The sequence below is a fragment of the Seriola dumerili genome, unplaced genomic scaffold (assembly GCF_002260705.1).
Source record: "Seriola dumerili isolate Sdu_G_001 unplaced genomic scaffold, Sdu_1.0 BDQW01000309.1, whole genome shotgun sequence".
Lineage (NCBI taxonomy): Eukaryota > Metazoa > Chordata > Actinopteri > Carangiformes > Carangidae > Seriola > Seriola dumerili.
This window is the reverse complement of record NW_019174564.1, coordinates 736087-761683: the sequence shown is the minus strand read 5'-3', so window position 1 is coordinate 761683 and position 25597 is coordinate 736087. Positions and strand designations below refer to the sequence as shown.

General features: G+C 39.1%; 2 protein-coding genes across 4 annotated transcripts; both read right to left on the bottom strand.

The window, feature by feature from the left end:
- Nucleotides 1-671: 671 nt before the first annotated feature.
- lgi2 (leucine rich repeat LGI family member 2) lies at nt 672-6779 on the bottom strand. Its single transcript, XM_022758758.1, has 8 exons — nt 6534-6779; nt 6215-6286; nt 5068-5139; nt 4220-4291; nt 3860-3931; nt 3520-3689; nt 3133-3297; nt 672-3036 (listed from the first exon to the last, which is right to left on the bottom strand). Exons 1-8 carry the CDS (start codon nt 6710-6712, stop codon nt 2219-2221), a joined length of 1620 nt encoding a protein of 539 aa, XP_022614479.1. The 5' UTR covers nt 6713-6779; the 3' UTR covers nt 672-2218.
- Nucleotides 6780-10018: 3239 nt separating this feature from the next.
- sepsecs (Sep (O-phosphoserine) tRNA:Sec (selenocysteine) tRNA synthase) lies at nt 10019-20420 on the bottom strand. 3 transcript variants are annotated; one of them, XM_022758824.1, is made up of 12 exons: nt 20317-20420; nt 19270-19385; nt 19038-19192; nt 18574-18692; nt 17938-18096; nt 17589-17742; nt 17318-17420; nt 16993-17122; nt 15908-15999; nt 13951-14044; nt 13217-13307; nt 10019-10729 (listed from the first exon to the last, which is right to left on the bottom strand). In XM_022758824.1, the coding sequence occupies exons 2-12, from the start codon at nt 19381-19383 to the stop codon at nt 10483-10485; spliced, it is 1458 nt and encodes a 485-aa protein (XP_022614545.1). In that variant the 5' UTR covers nt 19384-19385; nt 20317-20420; the 3' UTR covers nt 10019-10482. The 3 variants fall into 3 exon arrangements, with proteins under 3 accessions (XP_022614545.1, XP_022614547.1, XP_022614546.1); XM_022758826.1 differs by lacking the exon at nt 20317-20420 and adding an exon at nt 19535-19551 and having other exon boundaries at nt 19270-19404; XM_022758825.1 differs by lacking the exon at nt 20317-20420 and adding an exon at nt 19463-19530.
- Between the last annotated feature and the right edge of the window lie 5177 nt (nt 20421-25597).

Here is a 25597-nt window from a genome sequence, read left to right as displayed (position 1 = left end):
GTGATTACTGATGCATTTAAATAGGAATAAACAGAGGACTGTGTCTGAAAACAAAATTATTCCAACTTTATGGGCAACAGTGTATATACAAACCCTATAGACACAGTAACCAATTGTATCATAACCTGCTATTTGCTCGATTGACTAAAATGCACATAAATGGAAATAGCATGCATATAAAAAGAATTAAAAAGAATTATAAAAAATATTCAATTATTATTACTAATAATAATTGTTGCTGGGCAGGTAGCGTATGATGGGTTATCAGAGATGTCTTGCTGAAAACTCCTGCTGCAGCTGAAGTTATAAAAGTGGATGCAGTGGTGGAAAACAGAACAGTGAAGTCGCAGGCTGTAAAACTGAAACTATGAGCTAACGTGCTAAATAACAAAATAGAACTGAGGTGGACTGCAGAGCCAGTTGTTACTTTCATAATGAGAGACCCATTTCACATTACATAAATTCATTTGAAAAATTGTTAATATAAAAATTAGTGCAGCTTAAAGATCAGAAATGACCTTTGTTTAGGAAGTAAAAGTAAATTGACATTATACTTTCACCAAAATAACGTGTAGAGAAAATTAAATTTGACATTGTTTCCAAAATCCTAATGATCAATGAATGATAACACACATCTCACGATCATATTTTTACACATTTATTTTGATACACAACTAATTAAACTTACAGTATATTTTGAGAATAACATTCAATATGCTTAAAACAAAATCATAGAAAAAAATCTGCATGTTATAAAGCTTGCATATTCCATTATGTTTTGTTTTTTTAATTTGCGAAACCATTCATTTAATAAGTAGAAGCACTTCTAGACTTCTGAGCTTGTTAGGTTCATTTAAAAAGAATTTGGCAAACACCCTTTTTTGAATGTCATGCACTTGCAAGCTGCAGTAACATTTAATTTTGTTTTTTAAAGTAAGTGCAAATATCCATTTGGATGTATGTGTGACAAACAGGAGGTGGCATTGCCTTCTTTGTTTTATGTACATTTTATAGCTTGTGAGTCAACATTCAGTATTTTCAAAGAACAAAAAGATTGAAAAAGTCTCTCAGCTTGAGTGGATATATTTACATAAATTTTGTTTCCTTCATTTTTGGACAAATTATGTCCTCTATCAAATGTTTATATTTTGAGGCCACTGACTTTAGCTGTGAGAAGCCTCTTTTCGTGATAGCCTAAAACAAAAGTTAATTTCTGTCAGTAGTTGAATAACAAGTTATTTTTTCAAACATGTAAGTAGGTTTAATTTCCCTGACATCACCTAAACACAGGTCCCTTTCCACTAAATGGATAAAAAGAGCTTCTATCTACTTTGCCACTTAAAGTACCTCTGAACTAATAGGGTATCTAACTGGGAATTTTCTATTCATATACATCTGTCTAAAAAGGTGTTAGCTATATCCAGTCCTGAAGAGTTCACCTCCTAAAACAACCACTTCTATTTTTTTACTGTATGCAATATAATCTATAGCACCTACAGTACCATTTTCCACTATACAACTACACTCTAAGGACTGTGATCTCAGCTCTTATAATTAAAGGTTTGTGCTTTCAAGACATTCCCTGTATGAAAAAAGCAAGGGGGTGTGATACCTTATCACGGCCAGAGGGAGGCACTGTGGGTCCATCAGAACCCAGAAGGCAACATCCTGTATATTATCAGAGGACATGAGGACATGAGGTAAGTGGCAACCAACCCTGTTACAACCTCAGTTGCCCCAAATGAGAACAAAACAAAACTTGTAATATGATCTTTCTCTCAGGTCCTGGTTCATTGATTTGTGTATAAAACTATTAACAGGGGATATTAAACAAAAATCTATACATCCAAATTGAACATATTAGGTTTAAATTTTTTCCACCCTCAGGAATGTCTGCTGGGTTTTCAGTAGGATAACCAGCTACTTTGTACAATTTCCAACATGCTCCTCCTCATTCTCTCTGAAATGCGAGTATTTCTGAAAGTCTGAGAGGCCATGAGGACAGGTAATAGGCCATTGAGAAATAGTTAAGACACCCTAAGAAACTCAAAGGATCTCAACACTACTTGGCCCAGCTCTTATTTGTGAAAAAAAAACTATGTAGGAATTGATATTTACCAGTTCAAAAACTCTGTTCTGGTGCGTCCCTTTCCCTTCACAAATGTATCTTTTTAGTGGAAGACGTTCGATTGCTGGAGGGGCAATAAGGCACAGACCCTCACAAGCTCAAGTCGATGATGATATGCTCAAAGATCTGTGTGTTTCCCTTGAAGCTAGAGGCAAAGATGAAGTCCCTGCGGTCAGTGGAAACCACAGTGAAGGAGCGTGGTGCCTGGATGTACACCTCCTTGAAGCGGTCAAAGAGTTTGTTCTCATCGTCCCACAGGTAGATCTGTGAGAAGGTGTAGTCACTTCCCAAGGCCAGGTAGTAACGTTCTTTGAAATAGAATGGCTGCAGAATCATGGAGCCTCTTGACGGTAAGGCCTGGATCTCTGCAAACTGTTTGGCACCCCAATGCAGAACTTTGGAGTCTCCAATATAGCGAGTCATAGCAAGGTAGAGCTCCCCCTTGATGCGGAAGTGCTTCACAGCTACTACATCCTCCATGTTGGGGATCTCACCCTGCAGGACAAACTTCTGGTTGTTCCGGCTCCACTGGTAGATCACGGGCACCTGTGAGCGACTTGCCAAGATAAGATGGGCCTTCCCATCCAAGTCTAAGAACTCTGCATCTGTGTCGCGGTACCACTCATGCAACGACTGGTATGAATAAAAGCCCTTATCGTTCCATTTGTAGAGGGTGGACAGGCCTGCTTTCGAGCTGTCAGCGATCACAAAAAAACTGTCAGAGCCAATCTGGAAAGCCTCTATGTCGTTGGGCTTGGAAATCTTGGACACCTCAATGTCCTGGAACTTGCTGAACCTGCTTTGGTCCTCATCAAACCTGTAGATGTGGGAACCACCGAAGAGCTGAGCCACGATGACAAACACTTGGTTCTGTATGACAACTGACTTGCACCCCACAATGGACTGACCTAAAAGGCAGTGAAAATGAAATAAATTAGACTGACAACATGAGCGTAAAACTCAACTAGAGTATTCTGAGACAGTTTGTTAAGGCATTGACATACCTGTGATATTATCATAAGTCCTGAAGTTCATTTCTATGTGGTCCCACTGGAAAACCATACAGCTCTCTATGCTGGGAGCAGCAATAGCCACATAGACATCATCCTTATAACTGAATGTGTCAACAGACAGAGACTCGGATGCCACGGACTGGTGGAGGACAAAATCTGTGAAAAGGGGCATCCAGAATAAAATTTTCCCACAAATTAACAAGCTCTTAAAAGCCAAAATTGGCCACATTAAAAGGATAAACAGATAAAACAACACTTCTGCCCTTTCTGTAGGCTATATACTGCGTACCATGTAAGTGAGGGGTTAGCTGGCAGATACTGATGCCAGATAGAGACTGGACACTAGAGACAATGCCAGCTGGCCAAAGTGTTTCTCACCCGTTGAGATGCACTCATTGTGCAGGCTGGTCATATCATTGAGCCGCTTGTCCTTCAGGTCCTCTGGTCCAACACACATGACATCCGACACTGTGGCATTGGTGTTCTTCAGCCACATCATCAGCCACTTTGCACGGCAGTCACACTCAAAGGCATTGCCTCGCAGGTCCCTGCAGAAGGGGAGAACTGTATGTCATTGCTGAGAAACAAAGTACACAAGGTAGAAGTGAAGAACAATAAAAAGGAGGAGAAATAAACTTTACACTGGACACAGGACCAATTCTCGAGACAATAGAGGATGTTACTCTATGGATCTCACTGAACTGAGCAACAAACTTACAGCTCTATCAGTGAATCCAGGTCAATGAAGAGGTCCCTGGGCAAGGCTTTAATGTTGTTGTTTGCCAAAGACCTAGAAACAGCAGCAAAAGATCAATACAACAAAAACTACCTATGTAAGATAATCATTATTCCTTGTCAAGTAAATGGGCGAAGACAAAATTTACATAAATAAGTCACAGTAATATTTAAATATCTGAATAACTAACATAAAATTGTATCATTCTTCTGTATATAATGTTCAACATTGTTAGCTGTAATCTTAATAAAACCAAACTATTTAGCATGTGTCACAGTTACTCAATATTAAAATTCACTTTAAGCAGATTAAGTATTATATTTACAATCGTTTGAAACATACAAGTGAGTCAAGTCCCTGAGTCCTCTGAAGGCATATTTGGATGCAGTCTCTATCTTATTACTCTCAATGAACCTGTGGAAGATAAAAAGAAAATACTGTGAATTTTGTGATCAGTTTAGAGTATGTCACATCTACAGCACCAAAGAACTCATTGTGTATAACTGATAATGCACTTGGGATATTATAAGTTATAAGTTATAGTATAAGTCTTCAATAATGTTGCTTGTAATTAATCTTTTGTTGCCTCTCAAGACACATGAAAAAAGTAGTCACACACATACTGAACACAATAAGCACCTGTTTCTGTCAATGAAGAGAGAAAGTGATCAAGTCACATCCTTCTTTCCTGTGGCATTCACGTCTCAGGAAGAAACATTTGGACTTTTATGAAAATTATACTGATTCTGGTGAGCTTTGTGCAGTTTTAGACTAATAACTTTAAACAACAATTTCACTTCAATCAGGCTTGGGGATTGTAACAAACTAATAAATACATCTGTAATTGTACTGATACAGATTTGTAATACATTTTCTATAAATTTGATGTTGACAAATGACTGAAGATTTTGTACTGGGGAGAAAAAACTAAAACCACTAGAGGGCGTACAGTCTATACTTTCCTGTCTCATTCACTCTGAAAGACTAACATTCAACCACATAACCTCATGCCCATAACAACATTGCTAGTATACTGCTGTGTTATGTCAGATTAAAGTGTGCAATTTTACCCAGCTACAGATAATTAGTTCATAGCAAACACGTGTGTGTATCCAATATATGTAATTATTATACTAATTCAATGAATGTCTTTGCATTAAATAAAAAAACAAAACAATAACAGAACTTACAGGTACTCCAGATGTGAAAGGCCTGTGAATGCATCATCCCTTATAGTTGTTAGCGAGTTAGAATTCAAAAGCCTGTAATGAATAATGAAGATCAGATGAAATTTCTCAGATTGTGATTTAGCTTGCTTAACAACAACACAATCAAATCAGCAGACAACACACAGTCAACTCCAAATGCTCTCAGCCCAGTTATTAATGCTGACACTGATGAAATCAAGACTGGACACAAAGTAACTATACAACATAATGATTCTTTTGACCTCTATCACCATTTCAGCACACTGTTAAGAAAAACACATCTTATCGCACAAACGCACAAGAACAAAGAAGTCACAGAGGATGTAAACCACAGTTAATTATATTGTTACTAAGACAGAACGCCCATATATCTCTTATCTCATGAAAATGGTCCATTTCATCATAAGGAATGGTATGAAGCTACCAAAAAAATCAAACAAACAAACAAACAAACAAACAAACAAAAAAAACAAACAAACACTAAATTGTAACAGAAACAGCACACAGAAAACAAGACGTAATTCATCAAGTGTGTCATCACTTTCGTTAAGTGCTCTATATCTGCCACGCCTTTGTTTGTGCTGACATCCCAGAGTGATGGCCTCTGTTAAGTACAGTACAGTATGGGACTTCACTGAAAGCTCAAAACTTGATTTTCATTATTCATTTGCAGGTGTGCAATGCTTTATCATAAGTATAATCATCATATAATCCAATCCTTAAAGGCTGTCCCTGCTAATAGCTTTAACACGCACTAAACAGACTTAAAAGGTGCATTACTGTATCTGTATTACAACAGATCGTTAGTCACAGTGCTTCAATAGCAAACAAGCCTTAATTAATTTGTGATATTATATGCCAACACTAGTTAATTCTTTATTTGTAATGAGTGTTTTGTTGTGTGTATTACAGCTTTAGATGGCTGTACACAATCTGATGCATTCGTCATCTAAAACACCCACATTAAAAGGTGCATTTAATCTTCCAAAGTCACCAATTTGAAATAAGTTTCAAACTCAATCTGCCTCCATATTTTCGTTTTGAAAGGAGCTAGCAGTAGCTACAAGTAAAGGGTGGCCCGTGAAATCTTGTCATAGAGAGGTTTTACAGGCAGTTGGGGTATCCTTACAGTAGCTGGAGAGATGGCATGTGACTAAACATAGCCTCTTTGACCTCAGTGAAAGTTCCATTGACGATACTCCTGAAAAGAAGAAGCAGAAATGATAAACATGAAGCCACCACAGGAAATAAAATGCAGTGAAGTGATTAACAGGAGAAGGCAGGACTGCATTGCCTTTCTGCCTTAGCTCTTATTAAGATGGTGTACATTGTGAAATACAGCAAGGGACAGCAGAAATCAAACTATAAGCCAATATTGCAGCATTTTATACATACACTGTTTAAGGATATCTTGTTTAGTGAAAAGATCACAGGGGGAGGCTACTCACAAAGAATTGATTTCGTTGGGGGATATCCTTGGGACATAAGAGGACCCTACGCAAATGATAGACTCCTTGGAACAGCTGCATGTTGAAGGACATCGAAAACCCTTCTTCAAATGACCCGGTTGAGACAGGCAGCACAGCGACACAGAAAGCAATGCCCAAATCTTGAGAGTTGGCAGCATCTTCCTTGCCGGGCTCGCATGTGTGATGTTCGCTGAGAGCACCGATCGAGGCAGATGGCACCGCGCGTTTCCACCCTGCACCATGAAATGCTGCACTGGCTCCCTGACATCAGCAAATCAGCTGCAGCTCCCCTCCGTCCACTTTCATTATTTATTAAGCCACAGCTCCAGCTCCAGTTTAACTGTTGGTTAAACAACCAACAACCATACATGGCACAAAAAATGAAATAAAAAATAGGCCATTGTGAAGCTGCTTCAGGCTACAACAGCCGATCTGCTAACCTGTACGTTTCATAGATTTAGAGTTAATGTTACATTCAAAAAAGCGCTTAAAAGCATGCAAACGAACATAGATGGCATTTATCCACATATAGTTTAATATATCAGCAGATGTGGAGCATGTAGTGAAATTGCAGATTTGAAAAATACATGTGAAATGACCTCAGTTATATGTTTCTTAACATGTCAAAATTGGCAACAAAATGTAAATGTGTTTTATTTCTGGCAGCGTTTTACATTGTGGGTTTGTCCAAAAGATTTATTATCAAATACATGACATAAAAGTCCCTCGACTCGAGCCAAGCACATTGAGACGTGATATATTGTTACACAGGTAATTTTCACATACAGTCAGCTGTACAGTACTGAACCCCTCCTCCACACTGAAGCTCTCTGAGGCGCATAACTGCAGCACCATGGACAGCGCCTCTGAGCCAGTCCACGCAGAGCTGCTCTGCTGATACATCCTTTAAAACTAAATACAATAGCAGTCTGAGTGGTTACATATGTTGTCTGTATATACAGTATAGCCTACAGTATGTTTATAGTATATGTGCAGTGCACCTGCATCAAACTGCTACAAGTGTAAATTTGGACCTATCATTCAGGACATAACTTTTGTTTCATATGTCCTTTATTTTGGTTTTAACAAGATATTTTCCAATCATTTTTCATTCAATCTAAATAAACTTCATGTTTTTATTTTATTGCATTTATTGGCATTTATCAGGGTTTCAAACATCAAGAATAAAGCTGGTATTGATTATTTCCATGTATCTTGTCAATATGGTGCTATACTCTCCAGTTTTTCTTTTTGTTTGTATTTCAGCCAATTTTCCATCCTTCCATCCCTATTTACAAATTTATATATTAGAAATATATGAATTTGTTGTTGACGGGTAAATTGCGACTGGAGATCTTAAAGATTTCATCCAAATAAAATGAACTTTCAATTGTATTAGAATTTTTAAAAAAGAATGAATGGTGGGATACAGGGAGGTTAAATCCTTGTATTTCATTGGCTGTTCCTTCTCTGAACATGCATTGTGTTTCAAAGTTATTACAGGAGTAAATCACTTACTGTTAACACTCAGTGAAGACATTTTTCTTTTTCTAAATTGGAGCATTTTCAAGTGTAATTCTGTTAAATATGGGTCCACATATATACTATTAATATAATTCGAAAGCTAAAGAAGGCAACTTTGCTGCTTTGATATTGTCAGTGGGTGGTTTGGTAAACTGTGGTCCTTTTGGTACCAGGTTGCTCATTCGTGGCACTTGCACTCCATCATCACTGAACTTTAGCTGGCAGCTGCTGAGAGCCCAGGAGTGAAGGGCCATTTGTCAAGCAGCAACATCCCTGGGGTACTTAGACTTATGATTGAGTGTGTGGAGTGCGGATTCAGGAGGAATATTTTTAAAGGCAGTCTATTTTGGTGAGGAGGACTGATGGTAAACAATCACTTAAGGTAAACAAAGAGACGGCAAGAATCTTTAACCATTCAAACATTGAGAAAAGACTTTAACTATCAAACTGATTACGTGATTGCATAAAAAAACACAATGTAATGTCTTGTGCAAGTTTCTCAGTGGTATAGCCATTTTCTGATTTACACACTGCAGCAGATTTGATCAATAGAGAGGGGTCCTTTAAAACAGTCCAGCACAGAATAATGGGCCTGGCTCTCTATCCTCACAGCATCTCTGCTACATCAGCAAAATAGGCGGAAACATAGAAAACTGGTGACAGGGAATGGAGAGAGAAGAGAAAGACAAAAAGCAAATCAAGTTTTTAGGACATCAAAACACTTTCTTAATATTACTACCACGTGTTCCTGTAAACCACATGTACTGTTCCACATAGAGCAAATTATTTCTTAATTCTGACTGAAGACTGAACATTAAGCTCTTTCCTGAAAGCCACCTCAGCTTTTCAGAAAGCTGCCCTGTACCAGCTCTGTGACAGTGCACAGTGTTTTCCTATTATACTCTGTTAATGGCTCAGTACAGCTTGGGAACAGTCAAAGTGTGCTGATACAGCAATCTTATCTATCTGACTCCAGCCCACTTTCAAAGGCTGTCGGGCAGATTGGCTCTGCTGTTGTTATTGCTACATACGTATTCCAACCTGCATGACATGTGCTGATTGTATTCACTGCTATACCCATCGCACATGGGCCCAGCACAGATGCAGCAACTGTGACAGTCTGTACTTCCCGTTCCGACACACACACACACGATTGTTTCCACTCCAAAACACGCAGCGGCATCTTTTTAACATTGGCCCAAGATTTTCATAAAGGCAATCAACCTTGATAATATGCAGCAGATGAAGGGGAAGGCACAGGGAGAACTTGGACAGTGCAGTAGCGAGATATAGATTAGTCATCAGTCAGAGAGGCTTTAGTAGTAGTCTATTTTTGTGCCTCGGAGCACTATCTTCCCTGCTTCCTAATGACTGAGACCGGAGAGCAGCGGGAAGAGACAGAAGATGTTTAAAAAAAAAAAAAAAAAACCTCTGAAATGTGCAAATATGGAGGAGACTTGTTTGATTAAAGATCAATTCCCCTGAAATGTAAGTTCATCCTACATTGTTAAACGTAAAATACAGTACAGGAGTTACCTACATATCTGTTAAATTGTTGATGTTACATACAGTATAGGCTCTTACTTAGACTAATAATGAATATTTCCTTCACTCAATACAATAGAGATCTATGTTTGGTGTACTTCATTGATTATCTGTTACTTGCTATCTGTTACCAAGCCTGAAAATAAACAAGCTAATCCAATACACAGGGTTCAGATGGAGTTAATGGCTCAACAGCGCCTGTATCACATTACAATACACAGCAGAAGACATAGAACAACATACTGCAGTTGGAAAAGCTTAATGTATTCCCAAAACAGAACGCAGATAAAGTATGACTGTTTTCCATTAGCAAAGAAAAAAAGAGGCATCTCAGTTCATTTCAAAATGAAGGACTGGCTAGTTTATAGAATATTCCATCCAATAACTGCAATGTGGAGGTTTTAGATGACTTTAATTAAGACACGATGCACAGTAAAGACCATCTTAAATGAGAGATACATAATCTATTTTGAGTCCAAAATCCATAATAAATTAAAGCATTTGGTCTAACTTTAGATCAGTGGCATATAACCATGTGCTCCCGAGATGCATTTGTGTGCAGAGTATGTCATTTCTACTAATTAGCAAACCTTCATAGAGGAGGGAATTAATCAGTGACATCAGCGTCTTTTTTGTCTGAAACAAACACCTGCACACCATTTCATCGGAAGCTGTTGGAGGTGAGCTTGTGTCTCTGACCTTATTTTACACACACACACACACACACACACACACACACACACACACACACACACACACACACACACTTCGAATCAGAAGACGTAAGCGCAGGCAGCAGAGGGAAGTAGAAATCACTTTGTGTACTTTTGGCTGTTGAAATGTTCTTATTTTAGTTGTATCATTCTCCTGCGGTGTCCTCCTGGCTCGACGGAGGCGCTGGGGAACTACTTTTAGCCACATTTAACTCCTTCTTCAGAGTCTTCAGGCACTTGTCAAGCCGTTTGATGCACAGTGTAACGTCTTCCCGAGTGATGCCCACAGCTGAGGCAGCATTGAGGTAGGGGCTGGGGTATGCCTCCGAGTGTGACATAAAGCCGCGGAACGTGTGTCCGCTTATGGTCTGCTCCTTGCCCAGCGGTATTACCCTAGGAGCATGGATGAAGAACAAGAATGATGTAGTTTGGTAATTATTTAACCTGACAGGGAACAACTACCGTTAATTTTTTTTTAAAGCAGGATTTTTAAATTTTTTTTTATGACCTGGCCAAAACTTCACTTAGGCAATGACAACCAAGTACTGCTACTCATTTAATCTACTCTACTCATTTAATTAAAAGATGTGGCAGTAAGAATATTCACCAGGGAAGTCAAACGAGCTTAACATTTGTATTACTTACTCAATATTACAATGCAGACTAAGCATCATCAAACTTACTGTTTAACTCAGAAAATGTCACTTTCAAAACAAGCAGCACCTATCACCCATCACTCTGTCTGACTGTAACAATTTACTGTATTAAGTCTCGGAGATAATCTGTTCTCAGTTATACAGAAGATGCTACTGTAAATGTTGCAATACAATGTATGTTATATTACAAATACTGCATGTTGAATGTGTAAAATTAAACCTGTACTAACTGATTTTTTCAGCAACTTGAGGGCAGCGAAAACAACCTATCAACACAACACTGACACACCATCATCTTTTAAGTTAATATGGTAACTATCAAACCACTTAACATTTCTTTGGAGTCATGTTTCTGAGCACCCGGTGAATGCTAGTTCTGATATCCTGTCACCTTTTAGTTCTGTTTTGATCTCCACCAACTCCTGAGGGAAATATCTGGCTCTTTAGCTGCTAAATGCTCCACTATGTTCACCAGCTAACATTGTCAGTCTGTTGATTGGTGCTGGCCACGTAGCGTGTATTTTCATTATAGGAGCGGCGAGTGTGACCCAAAACTGTTGTGTGCTGGAGAACCCAAAGCGACGACCTCGAAGACACGATAAAGTGTTGCAGTGCTGCAGAGTTGGGTGATAATTCTCTGTGTGCTCATCACAATGAGAAACCGTTTTCAGATACAAATGTCATGGGATCCACTGTTAATATTCATTACTGATTACAGCAGCTTCAAAGAGCAAGTTTCTTTAATGAAGCTCATTCTTGGCTGTCTTGACTGGTATCTGATCCGGCCTGATAACCATAGGCAGGTAGCATGTGACAGTTCTGCCAAAGACTTTGAAAACATATATTAGTTGTGTCAAACAAGTCTCCAAGATCCTTACAAGAAAGGTAGCTTCAGGAGAGGAAAGAAGTAAAGGAAGGAAGGTTTCATTTAGCAAAGTACTGTACATTTCCCAAACTTGCCAGTTTTTAAAAAGCAGAGACTAGAGACCTGAGGCAGTGCTACATTATCAACATACTGCAACTCTGAAAGTGAAACTCTGAAGTGAAAACTGGTAAACTTTTAAACTGTAGTTGATTTCAAAGAGTCAAACTCTGCCACACCTATGCTTCTGAAATCTGGCAGGGTTTCACCACTGTCAGCACAGTTTACACTCACTTTAATGTGAAATCAATTACTGGCCAGCAATTTGGACTATGTGTATGTGAAAGACTGTTTTGGTGGAGACATGCATTGTAATAAGATGTAGATCTCTGTTAATGTTTTTCTGGATAAGGGGATAGCTTACAGCTACAGCTACGCCAGCTCCCTCTCACAGTGTTCACAGTCAGAACTGAGGATACTTAACTTAATGGGAGTGTAAATATAAAGATTAATGTGTGTCATTGAAGCATAAACTTTAGAAGTCAACGCCTCTCATTTCGTATGCTGCTGAGACACAAGGATAAAAGACGTGAGCAGGCGCTACACCCTGACCTTGGAAAAATGCTCATTTGGAAGAAAGCAAGGGAGGAAGGTGGAAGTGTGGAGGAATTTCTTTGATGCATTAATTATGCAATTGAGCCATGAGTGCATTTGAATCTTAACAACGCCAAACAATCACGATAGAATGACCCAAATAAATCATTTATTCTGGATATCTAAAATATTTAAACGGGCTCCCACGCTTGGTCAAAAACTAGTGAAGGGAAAAACAGAGAAACAAATGACCATAAACTTGAAATTTGGTATTCATGCGGCCATGAGTGACTGAAGCAGAAGGCAACAGAGAAGAATTGATAAATCCTCCTCCCTACTGCTAAGAAACAGCCCTAGAGGTGGGATGGGAGCGAGAACATGGCTCGTCAGTGCTGCATTACAGTTTGTGCCTGTTGTGGAGACGACGTAGCTCTGTGGATGGTAATGGAAAAATCCTGTTAAATTAGGAGGCAGGCCTGATAGGGTGGGCTGTGTAATCATCTAAAGTAGTTTCTGCTCCATCATATTCAGCAGATCCATCTGCCTGATTGCTGATTTCCACTGGCCATTTTATTTGGCAGCACAGGCTCGTCCCCTTGTTTTTGAGGACACCAACAAACCCTATTTTGACTTGCAGTGTCTTTTCAAGCTTCGTCCCTACCCACAACACACGCACACACAAACACACCCTTGTTCTTCCTCCCCTCCCCTTTTTTCCCCCCCATTTGCAGGCCAGATCGTGTCGATGGCCTTTTAAAGTTTTCATACCTGGCTCCAGACACTTGCCGGGTGAACAACATGGAGCCCAGCTGAGTCACTGCCTTGTCGCTCTCAGCCTGGAGACCATCCAGAGACATGGCTAGAAGAAAGATGAAAGATGACACACCCAACACACACACACACACACACACATAATTATTTCACTAAAAATGTATAATAATAAGCTTTTCTGCATTCATTTCAACCAAGGTAACAGTCAGTTTAATTTGGTCAGCTGTCAATGGCGTCATATCCACTTCGCACATGCGGCAGTGTCGGGGTTGTCTGTCAGAAATGGCCTAAATTGACATCTACCCAGTTTGAAGCTACATTCTTATGATACACTTTTCAAATCTTGTATTTTTTCAAGATGACAGATTTTTGTCATTAGACGTCTGGATCTTAAGTTTTTACTTCACATGTTTTAATCACATGGTCCATTTGTTTTAGAGGAGGAGACCTCTGCAGATAATTAAGCTCCTGGTAAAAAACTCCTGAATGATTAACACTCAAGGAATTCTAAGTGAAGACAACAAATCCCATGATCCTACTACTTCACGATGTCATTAAATTTCATCTTTTATTATTGTTTTGATTCAGAGACCCCTAGCAGCAGCAAATGCCATTGTGCATTTAAAGAAATGTAGGAATATAACCTTCACTGCTCAAAGAAACCCAAAATAAATCTAAATATATGGACAAACTATACAGTCTGTGGCGTGTAACCAGTGCATCGAGCTTACCCAGTGAAATGGGGTTATGTGGGGTGTGAAGCAATCTCTCCCCGTGTGCAGAGGCCAGACTCTTCAACTCCTGAGCGAGGAATAAATAAATCTCCTGCAGGCCAGGCAGACAGAAAAAAAAACAAAAAAACATGAAGCGACAGATAGAGAGGGAACAAGGGCCATACAAAAGAACTATAAATAGTAGCACACTGCTGCTTCCACACACTGTCACAGCCTTATTTTAGCAGCAGCAGCCTTGGTTTTATTGCTAATCGAGCAGATCTACCCACAAGCGGGCCGCTCAATGTCCAACCCCCCCCCCTCACTTCCTCTCTGTGTGCCTGTTTCCCACCAAACTTCCTCTCCATCCCTGGCCGCGATCTTTGCTCACATCACACATCCATCTCTAGGATCAATTACAGAGGCAGGAGAGGATGAACACATGCTTGTAACCTAAGATTTTAGCATCCGCACGTTTTCAAATATGCTGACAAAGAGTGTTTAGCTCAGAGGATCAAAGCAGTGTGTGGAAGGCTGAACAAGGACGATGGGGTTTTGAACACAGACCAGGCTGGGAGGGGAAGCTGCACAACAACAAATCGCAGTGTCTTTGTTGCTGGCTACTGGCGCCAGATTCCCCAGTGAAGCGTCGCACATTAAAGGATCTGCTCTCTGCAACACTGGCTGTGTGTGTGTGTGTGTGTGTGTGTGTGTGTGTGTGTGTGTGTGTGTCAGCGTACTCTGCTGACTCATACTTTCCTAATTCTAAAGCATCAAGAAGGAAAATATTTTCTCTGTCATGAATCAAACACAAACAGCCTTTCAATGATGTCAAGTGTGTCTAAGTGTTCGTTGTTCTCTAATAACAATGGACGACTTTCTTATCCTTAGAGGAGGGGTGCTCGTGGTGGGGAGTGTGCATGGCTGCGACTCTGCAGACAATAAGTGTGTGTGTGTGTGTGTACCAAAAACACACATCAGCTGTTGGTTCTTTTCAGCATCTAGACATTTGCTAAAATGCACGAGGCTGTAAATGAACCTCCGCAGATGAAATGTTTGAATTATTTAAAGCTTTTGACCCCAGGAGGGATGTGTGGAAATCACTCAGTTCTTCACACACCATGGAAAAACAGGTCCTGTACATTAATTATGCATAATGTGGACCAAGAGAAATCAATAAGCCTTGATGGCGCCGGGTCATTCGAGAGGCCAGAGGAATTTCCTAGATGTATATTTCTGCTACGGAGTCAATTTTACATTCACAGCATTTTGTGTATTGTACGCCATCCCGTAATAGTATCATCTTTAGATATGATTACTGCAGGTTGAGTCTAATTTGTGATTACTGTACATTTCCATTTGAGGTTATTTGCACAAAAAATATCTTCTCCAGCTTCTTAAAAAAAGTCTTCCCAAGGTCTGAGCATCACCAGAAACAGATATAGTCTAGCACATTTACAGTACATTTATGGCACAGCAGTTCGGAGGTGTGAGAATGCTGCAGTGCCTCCCATTTAAAGAGGGGGATGCTGCATTGTGAGCAACTGTGCTTTAAAGCAGGGAGCCACCAGGGGATGTTTTCTGAAACTTCTGGATCAATTTTATCTTGCTATAGCATACTCCTCCCTCTACAAAGCTCACTGCTTGTTCAAGCTGACAGTCTCACTCCTCTTCAGTCAGACTGCAGGTAAAGCAAAACTCACACACACATACACACACACCATGTGATCCTGCAATTCAATCCAACTTATGTAAGCTGTTCTTTGCCGTCTTCAGGGGAAACATGTTGCCACAGCACGCACAGAGCGGTATTCAGAATGATTCTAATGCATGACTGACATTGCCGCAGTGTTTTTATACCAATCTACATTGATCTAATCAAACCATCTGAGAGGATCCAGCAGATATCACACCCTACCTCAAGTGTGTCTTGCACTATACTTAGCCTTATAAAATGATGTGTGCATGTTCTCACCTTTCTTTCTGACAGGAGTTTCTTATAGCCGCTGGCTCCCAGAGTGAGAAGGGTGATAAGGACATCAAGGGAGGGTGAGGCCGATGCTCGACCTGGACACAGAAGGCCAAGAAGTGACTTTGTCGAGCAGTTACAGAAACTAGACACAGTCTGCGATGTGCAAACCTAATTATAGGTTTAAAAATCCACTCCTCACATTCACTTTTTAACAACAATACAATAAGAATCATAGGCTATGAAGGTGAAGCATCTTGTATATGTCTAGGGCAGACCAGGTATCAGTTTTCTCTGACTGTGTGTATGCTAGAGTATTGGAAAGAGTCAAAAACTGGCATTAGACTCTAAGTTTTGTTTACTCCTTTTTTGAGCGGATGGATCTATTTCTTGATTTAAAGGACAATTCTAATGTTATTGTATATTTTTGATTGTTGTCAAAAGCCAAAGTCTAATATAGTGTATTCAAATGTGCCACAGAGATTTAAATCACATCAGTGAACCACACTGTTGCCCTGTGTGACATGCTTCTTCAGAACGACGAACAAGACAAACATAAGCCCTGTGCTTTACTGGGCTTCGGTGCTGAAAGCAACAGACAGGGAGGGGAAGCCAGAGAGTGCTTACAGATATTTGTTGACAATAATTTAAATATAGAATATCACCAGCTTCAACTTCATAATTTTAGACTATAATATATACATGAAAAGTCTTCCATACAGACAAATGTTTCTAATCCTGAAGGTATAAAAATCCTTCTAGTATCATTGCTTATTGAAAACACAAAAAAGATGATAAATGGGAAGAATATGGCAGTATTGTTAATACTTTTATCATACATCATTGTTATTAATTTATTCAATGAATTGTGTCATACCCCCAAAATTCATCACATTTTAAAATTGTAACATAAATGTAAAACTGTGAAATCTAGTCACAAAGAGGTGTGTCCTTAATACGATGAAACCCAGTAATACACCAGTAAAGACAGATATACACAGTATATGTGTATTTAATCTTACATACTTATGCACACATCCAAATCTGTATAAACAAATGCAAAAATGTTTACAACAGCACTCACCACTCACCTGGGTACATCTTGCTTATCTCCTGTATGAAGGACTCATCAAAACCTGCGATTATGGCGCCACCTACTGGAACCATAAAGTTCTTGTCCAAGCTCTGTACAAAGGCATCGATTCTTCCGACACGAGCCCCCTGATCAAAGACAGTCGAGGAAAGATTTCACTGACCTCCACAACTGTCACCAGTGAGTGAAGTACATTTGATGACAGTGAAGGTGCTTCTACATGATTTATTTGTTATATTCAGAGGTGAGCTCCAGTTCAACCTGCTGCGTTCCGTTAGCTCAGGTATTCTGCTGCTTCAAAAATACAAATGAGAGGTACATACCTGCTGTATAAGGTGCATGCATTTGGACGACTGAACGCCGTATGCATTGTTTACTATGTGGGGAATGTTATATTTGGCACATAGAGTGGCCAGCTCCTCCAGCCTGCAAGAGAAGATACTGGACTTTCAGAAATGAACAAAATTAAAAAGCTTACATTATTTGAAAAAAAAAGAAAAAGAAAAAAAAAGGCACCTGTGAGTCATTTAAATATGTGTAATCCTATTGTGACACCTTGAAAAGCCTAAGAGCATGACTGAAAGCTTAAATGACCTGTCAGGGACTCGCGGGGCAAAGCAGGAAGTTGTTGAATGAACACACAGGATGTTCTCGGCTCCGAGCTCCTCCATCTTGCGCTCGACTGCTTCCAAGTCCGTCCGCAGCTCGTCGCCTTCAAGGACGTTCTCCACCACCACCGGTTCAAAGCCTGATAAAACAGTCGAATGTAAGCCCTCAGGTGGGATTGTGTGTGTGTTTTCACACTTTCAGATTTTTGGAGTTTTTTTTTAAATTCTCCCAACAATATTGAAACTCTATCTGCTGCCATATTTCAAACACCAGCCTAGCCTGTGAACAGGACGTAAGGGCAACATGACATTGGGTATTAAAGTCATATCATCACCTGCTGTGATCATGGCTTTGAAACAGGACTTCTGGTCGATGCGAGGCCAAATGATGTAGCGAGCCTTGGGCCTCCGATGACGAAGGGTCAGGAAGCACAGAGTCAAGCTCATTCCTGTTGCCATGGGAACTACAAAGCAGCTTGCCACACTCCGCACACCTGATACCCAGAAGAAACACAACATGCTTATTTTTTCCCCCCATTTACACCTGCAAGTAAAAAGTCCACACGAGGAGTAATAGTCAGCCTGTGGAAACATCTGGATTGTGTCTTCTTTGAAGAAAATAACCCTGGTGATGTCATCGGTGTTATTTCTGCTTGGACCTAAGACTTCTGTATCACAAACTGGAGATGGAAGTGAGGTTTGCAAGGAGCAGAAATTTATGAAACAGGTAGGGCCTCATGAATGATTTAATTGCATTGTGGGAAATGTAGGATCCTGTGGTTTTGATCTTGAATTTTTGTCTCTTTTGAATCCCCAAACTTTCTGGAAGTGTAATATTAAATTGCTGCAATGGGCTTTTAAGATTTCAATTTTTCAAAGCACACCTTTCTTCAACAGTTCATATTTAGCACAAATATTAAACATTCTTGCACAGTTTAATAGTCTTTGTTTAGCTGCTAAGACATACACACCTGCTAGCTTTAAGATGTCCAAGACGACTGAGTTGGTCAGCTTGTTTAACAGACTGGATCCTGCGGCTTTGGGCTGAATAGCAGCAATGTCACCTGATCGACCTATGCCATGGATCAACCTACACAAAGCAGCTGAATGTCACAACAGGAACCATGAAACAACTTACTAAACTTTGTGATGTGGACAAGAATGAGTACATGTTTAGGTTACATTTCTTTAGTAAGAAAATGTTATATGTTAATTTGTTTATGTTCAAACAAATATCAGCTGACATACATCATTACCAGTTTTTTTTTTTTTAAATATCAATATCTCAAATATTGATATCTAACTCTCAAATTTAGTGATTGCTGAGCTCTAATTTTAGATGCCTTATAAAGTATTGAAATATAAAAATATATAATATGAATGATATTTTTTAAATTTGGAGCCAAATATAATTAAGCTGATATAAAACATGCACCTGTAATGTCGTCTTGCCACAAGGCTGGATGCCACCCGGCCTTCCCTCTCCCCCACTCCACAGTTGCCGAGGAAGTTATTGCTGTCCATCACAGCCAGTTCATTCAGGAAGAGCTCTATGGTGCTCTCACTCCACCCTTCCTCCGGACACTTACCCTGCAACACACATAAGGTGAAATGTGGATGTGTCTGCAGCGACCTTGAATAAGCCCGATGTCAGCAGTTGACTTTACCTGCTCCAGTAAGTGTCTGATGAGCTGCTCATGGCTACGACGCGCCTGAGACCCCTGTCGAATGTAGGAGGGTGACACTATCTTCTCACTCAGGGTGAAGTTTTCACTGTTCATCTCTGTCAAACACAGATAATCCTGATAACATTAGCTGATAATTTTCATATACTTTTGGCACATATTTAACCAAAAATACCTTCATTGCTTAAGTATGGTTTTTATCAACATGACAATGCGTTCAGTGAACTTCAGTGGCCTCCCCAGTCACCAGATCTGAATCCAGCACCTCTGAGATGTGGTTGAACAGGAGATCGGCATCTGGAGAAATGATGTGATGTGAATCTCTTAATGATTATTCTAGTAGCTTTCATGTTTCATGTTGGTACTGAATGTTGTTTTTGTATACACATATATATATATTTAGATACAGGCACACTGGTGTATATAGTCGTAGTTTGGGTTCATCGTGTGTAAAGACACCCTGATGAGGGCAAGTGTGCTGATACACATTGGTGCATCCAGTGTCCAAAATAATCATGTTCATGAAACAGATCAACACGGCTGCGGGGAAATAGAAATGTACACACAGCCTATATTTTTGAACTAATTCACTGCAAATGGATGTTTTGTAACTCTATGTTTTGTTTCATATCTTGTGCTGCTATCTTGGTCAGGACACTCATTCAAAATGTTTAATCTCAGCAAGGCCCTCTCCTGGATAAATCAAGTCATATATAATGTTGCTTGTTCTTCTGTCACCTGCCAAGTGTTAGTTTTCTGTCTGCTGCCACATCTTCACAGCGGAGCATCAAAGAGAAGCACATACGAGCAGGAAACGTCGGTTATACCAGTGTTACACTTCCTTTTCCCAGCCACAGAGACTGTAAATCAAACGCTGCTATATAAAGTTACAGGAAGCATGGTTTCAGTTTGATACTCATGTTGTTTACCTTGGGAACGAGGCTGCTAGCAGCTCTGCTAAGCTAATGTTTTCATGCGAAGAACACGACCGTGCAGTTGTAAGGGGGCAGTTTTTACATGTCTTCTTACCTTTCCCTTTCAAACCCTCGTGTTTGAAACCGTCGAACCGACTCCAGACTATAACCTAGCGTGAAGGAGCAGCAGGAGCAGACACAGGAGCAGGAGGAAGATCAGCGAACACACTACGTCACGGAGTCACATGACCTCTAAGCGCGGATCATGTGACCAGAGTTCAAGTCAATAGTGTTGCACAGAGGAGTGAGCCGGTCAACTTGAAACTCAATAAAAAATTTCAATTAATAGTTTTAAGAAAAAAATATATATATAAAAAGAAAGGAAGAAATAACATTTTAATGAAAATTATTTTATTGCTAAAAACCCTTAGTTGAACTTACTTATTAAGCTGATATATTGGTACATTGGTAGTTTTTATTTATTCATATTTTTTCACCAGAAACCAATGGCATGAATAAATAAATAAATAAATAAATGAATAAATAAATAAATTCCACATAAAAAATCTTCAAATATATTAATGTTTTGTGGATCTATTGGCAGAGGACTGAAAGAAAAAAACAGAGGCATACACAAATTAATTAGCTCATTTTTTTTGAACAGTTTTCTTTTGTGCATAAATAGTTTTGTGAATAAAATGTTAAAATTAATAAACACACAATGGCATTTGATTGGAAATCTACATATCTATACACACTATACTGATACAATATTTAAGCCTCTGGAAATAATTTCACAAAACAGACGTTTCATTTCAGCTTTTGAATCATATTTATTAGCAGCGGGGCTACATTACATACAAGGTTGATACTAGTGGGACCAGCAATAATGTGCTTCCATATTGTGGCTTTACAGGGGCAAAGAGGTGGTGGAGGTATAAATATAGGTTAACTTAAGTAAAAGCGTGTAGAAGTAGACACACACACACACACACACACACACACACACACACACACACACACACACACACACACACACACACACACACACACACACTCAAACTAAAATATTAGAAATGTAAATCCTAAAGAAGCAACATAAATAAATAGTTACTATACCCAACATACTAAACTTAAAGTATTGAAAGTACAAACATTATGCAGAATGGCCACTTTCGGTGATACATAGTGTTACATTACTTTATAAACATATCACATGTTTCAAAAGATTTTTTTTTAGAAAAAAAAAAAGTAACGCCAGCTGTCAAATCCAACATTTCTCCCTGACATGTAGAGGAGTAAAAAGTAGCATAAAAAGGAAATACAGCACCTCAATACCTCAAATTTGTCCTGTATTATAGTACTTGAGTAATTGTACTTAGTTACTTTCCACCACTGGATAAGAGGTTGGCTACAGAGTATTTCCAACAAGTTGACATTTTGCCCCACTTTGTTATCATTATGCTACTACCAACATATGACATTTGTGCACTCAAATAAGATTCTTTGGGAAAATAGGGCTGGGCAACATGGCTGAAATGTATTTACAGCAACATATTTGGCTGGAAATACAATTATTAAGAACTATTAACTTAGATAATATCATTTTATAACATTATAACAGTATCATATCATTATGATATGATTCACTAGCACCATTCAACTGTACATAGGCTACTGTAAATTGAATTAGTGTCAAACCTTATGAGATAACATTAGGAAAAAAAAGGACACAGATACCAAACCATGCATTTGTTGGGTTGCCTAACTTTTAAAATATCAAGTTAGTAATTGCTTTAACTTTAACTCTGTAGCCCAGAGCCCAAGTAATAAAACTTAAACTTGTTTGTCACACACAGGCAGGGTGTTGAACTTTTTTTTATTTTTTAAACTGTTAGATTTAGTATAAACACACATGGACATGGTTTATAATGACCAATATGCAGGGAAAAAATGAAACCGAAACACTAAAGACAACAAACTTTCTGGAATATTTCTCAGTGTAAACGAGCACAGTTTTAATCCACGGAGAGTTTGGAAATATCTTGAGGGGTTTTGCAGCGAAGGGGAGAGAAAGATGACAATTTGATGGCATAGCAGGGCTCTCAACACAACAGCTATGCCAACATCTTGCCTTCCTTCCTGGACCCATGTTCAAATACGGATGTTTGGGTGGTTTCCCATTCATAAATTTAGGTTGATCTTCATCAAGGGGTGAAAAAAAACCGAATACGGCTCTTCACACGGAGGACATGTAAAGAGTCGTAAAAGGTGGAAGCATCGAGCCAAATAGACCCACGTTGATCCAGAGGGTTTGTCCTTAGCTGAGCTTATTAAAAAAAAAAAAAAAACTTCAAAAACACACACTGTAATGTTTCAAATATCAATATTAGGTTTGGATAGTCCCAAAACAGAAAAGCCTCATCAGTTAGGTATAAAAAAGAAGAAGTGGGAGAGCGCAGGTATGGCCTCACAGAGAAGGTTTCACCTTACAGGAGGGCCAAAATGCAGAAGCACCGAGAGAAAGCGAGCACATCCAGTGACTGATGGTAGAATAACAGTAGGCCTGCTCCCTACCGCCTGCCTTAGCCCTACATGTTGATCATCACATCTACCTGTTGAGGTGTGTGAGACAAAGATTCTCATATCCAGCTCTCCCTCGGTCGTTGTCCTAGATCCATGTGTCTTGGCATCAGGCGTCAGCAGAATAAAAGTAGGCTGAGGGTGGAGGAGATAAGTCTGCTTTTCACCGCCCACTTCTGTGCTGGCAGTGTCAGTGGATGACTATCGTACTTTACACTACAGTAGGTGTGTTTCGGGGGTTGGCTGGCCAGCTGCAGCGCGGCTTCTTCCTGCACCTTTGGGCGCTGACGAGGAATTCCATTGGCCTAATTTGAAGTGGGCCACCCTTCCGAGGGGAAAGATTGATGAATTGAAAAATAATTTCAAATTCGTCACAACTTTTTTTTCTCTTTTTCTTTTTTTTTTTTTCAAAGCAGGAACTTATATAGAAATATAAGTTAATATAGGAATTCATTAAAATGATCAGTAAAGGAAATGTTGTCGAATTACAAACAAAAAATGTTATTTGAAAAATGATGTTATAGTCTATAAAATCAGCCATCTTCTGTTTTTAGTGCCATAAAGACACTGTTCTCACACAGTTGGTCTCTATAAGTGACGTCCATGAAGCCAAATTGTAAAGTCCCAGTTTACCAGAACTGTGACTTGCTGATCCACAAATTAAACTATGACTCCAGGATCTGGTTCATTAATGAGTCACAGAGAATGATTCAAATCCGTCTAGACCAGAAAGTGGTGGCTATCCAGGACAGGAAACAGAAGAAGTCAGAAGAACAGAGAAGTCTTACGACCCTTAACTATTAGTAGCTCCTCCATGAAAACAGTGTGTAGATGTTCAGTGCCAGTCATTGTCTGGAAGATATATTTGACCCCCCCCCATGGAAGATTGTCACTGGATTACAGCTGTTGTATATAACTAATGCATAACGGTGAAAGAAAGAACATGTGTCCTTCCACCAGAGGAAGGAAGCAATTTCACCCTGTATGAGGTTTGAGGCACTAGAATATTTCCAATTTATGCAACTTTATATATATATATATATGTATATATATATATACTTTATATATATATATATATTCTACTTCACAACATTTCAGAGAGAAATACTGCACTTTGTACTCTTATCCATTTATCTGACAGCTTTAGTTTGTAATTACTTTTCAAAAAAATGTAGTCTTGGCTTGAAAACTCTTCCAAAAAATGAATCAATTGGGGCATTTTGTCATGTTTCAGTTGTCTCTGAGCTCCACATTTGCCCCTAAACCTCTCATATTTATTTATTCATTTAAATAACACTGATAAGTTCGAATCTGTAAATATACCAAAAAAAAGAAGAAGAAAAAAGGAAACTGAAGAAATTTCTTTTCATCCATTAAGTATATCATGACCCTTCAGATTTACTTTGTGACCCTTAGAAGGGGGCACAGTCCCTTGATTGGGAATCACTGTGCTCAACTTATTAAATATAAAGTAGTTAAAACTCCACCTCGACCAGCTCCAACATATAAATGCTACTCAGGCATCTAATAATGTCCTAAAACATAATATATCAGTCACCGTGGCCATTTTTTCCACAGAATGATTCGTTTTACTTGTGATACCTGAACTACGCTGAGAAGACACAATCCAGCTTCATTTTTGTCTTAAAACATCAATGAAACACTGCGGTGATATAAAGATGTAACACACTTATCAAATAACTAGAGTAGATATTCAGTGAATTCATTCATGGATTTAAGCTGATGAAAAAGACATATATTTTTCTTTTCAAACAATTTGACAATCCTCAAATTGACATGAGCACATTTGGCTCTGATGACTCACTTCCTAAGGTGTCGACACTGGCCACACCTGTCAACTCCCACAGAGCAAATACGTTAAAGCGAAGAAAACAATTACAGGGCCTGACAGGGTTAATATTTCCATTACGTACAGTAAGCATTTGTTTATCATGGTAACCACACTGTAAACAGAAAATAAGGGGCTGTAATCAATGTGAAGAAGTTTAACTTGGTCTTCATTCAAACAGCTAGGCCCATTATGAGGACACTCCTTTCTCTGAGCAGTCAGCAGGAAAGATGGAAACTGTAGTAAAGTGACATATACCTATCTTATCTATTAAATCTGTCAAACCAAGCTATAGAATTTATGCCATCACTAAAAAAAAACCCAGCTCAGCATGTCACCACAGATCCACCTTGCATGGAGCTGTGTGCTACTTAATTGTGCCATACAGTATAGTGTGGTTTCATTTTTCAATCATGTTACCATGGCACTAAATATACATTTGAAACTTTGCCTAATAATACGCCGAGCTCTCTGAACTCCCTGACAAAAAGACAATAGATACAAATCAAAAATGAAGTTGATATAAAAAGGCATACGCAGCAGAGATGTAATAAAGTGATTGAATCAACAACATGCAAGTGACAAACACATGAGACACTTACTGTAAACTGCTGAAGGAATCCTTTTGTATTGAGGCACTTGTGACTTTGCTACAGGGCAAATGCAAAGGTGTGCCTGATTGCGTGTGGGTGTCAAAAGTATGACACTTGCAAACCCATGAACTCCTTTTTATTTTTCCTAATGTAAAAGATGACATATGACCTATAATCATGATAATGTTTTAACTTTTTATATCTCATATTTGTTTAATGTTTACTTTCACAAGGGACAAGTATAAACCATTGCCACATACCGCAACATTTATAGTCTACACTCGTTGGCACTGCCTGTTCCTAAACTGGCTTTTGCACAAATACACATAACTCAGCCTGGGAATACACACCAAACAGGTTGCACCAAACAC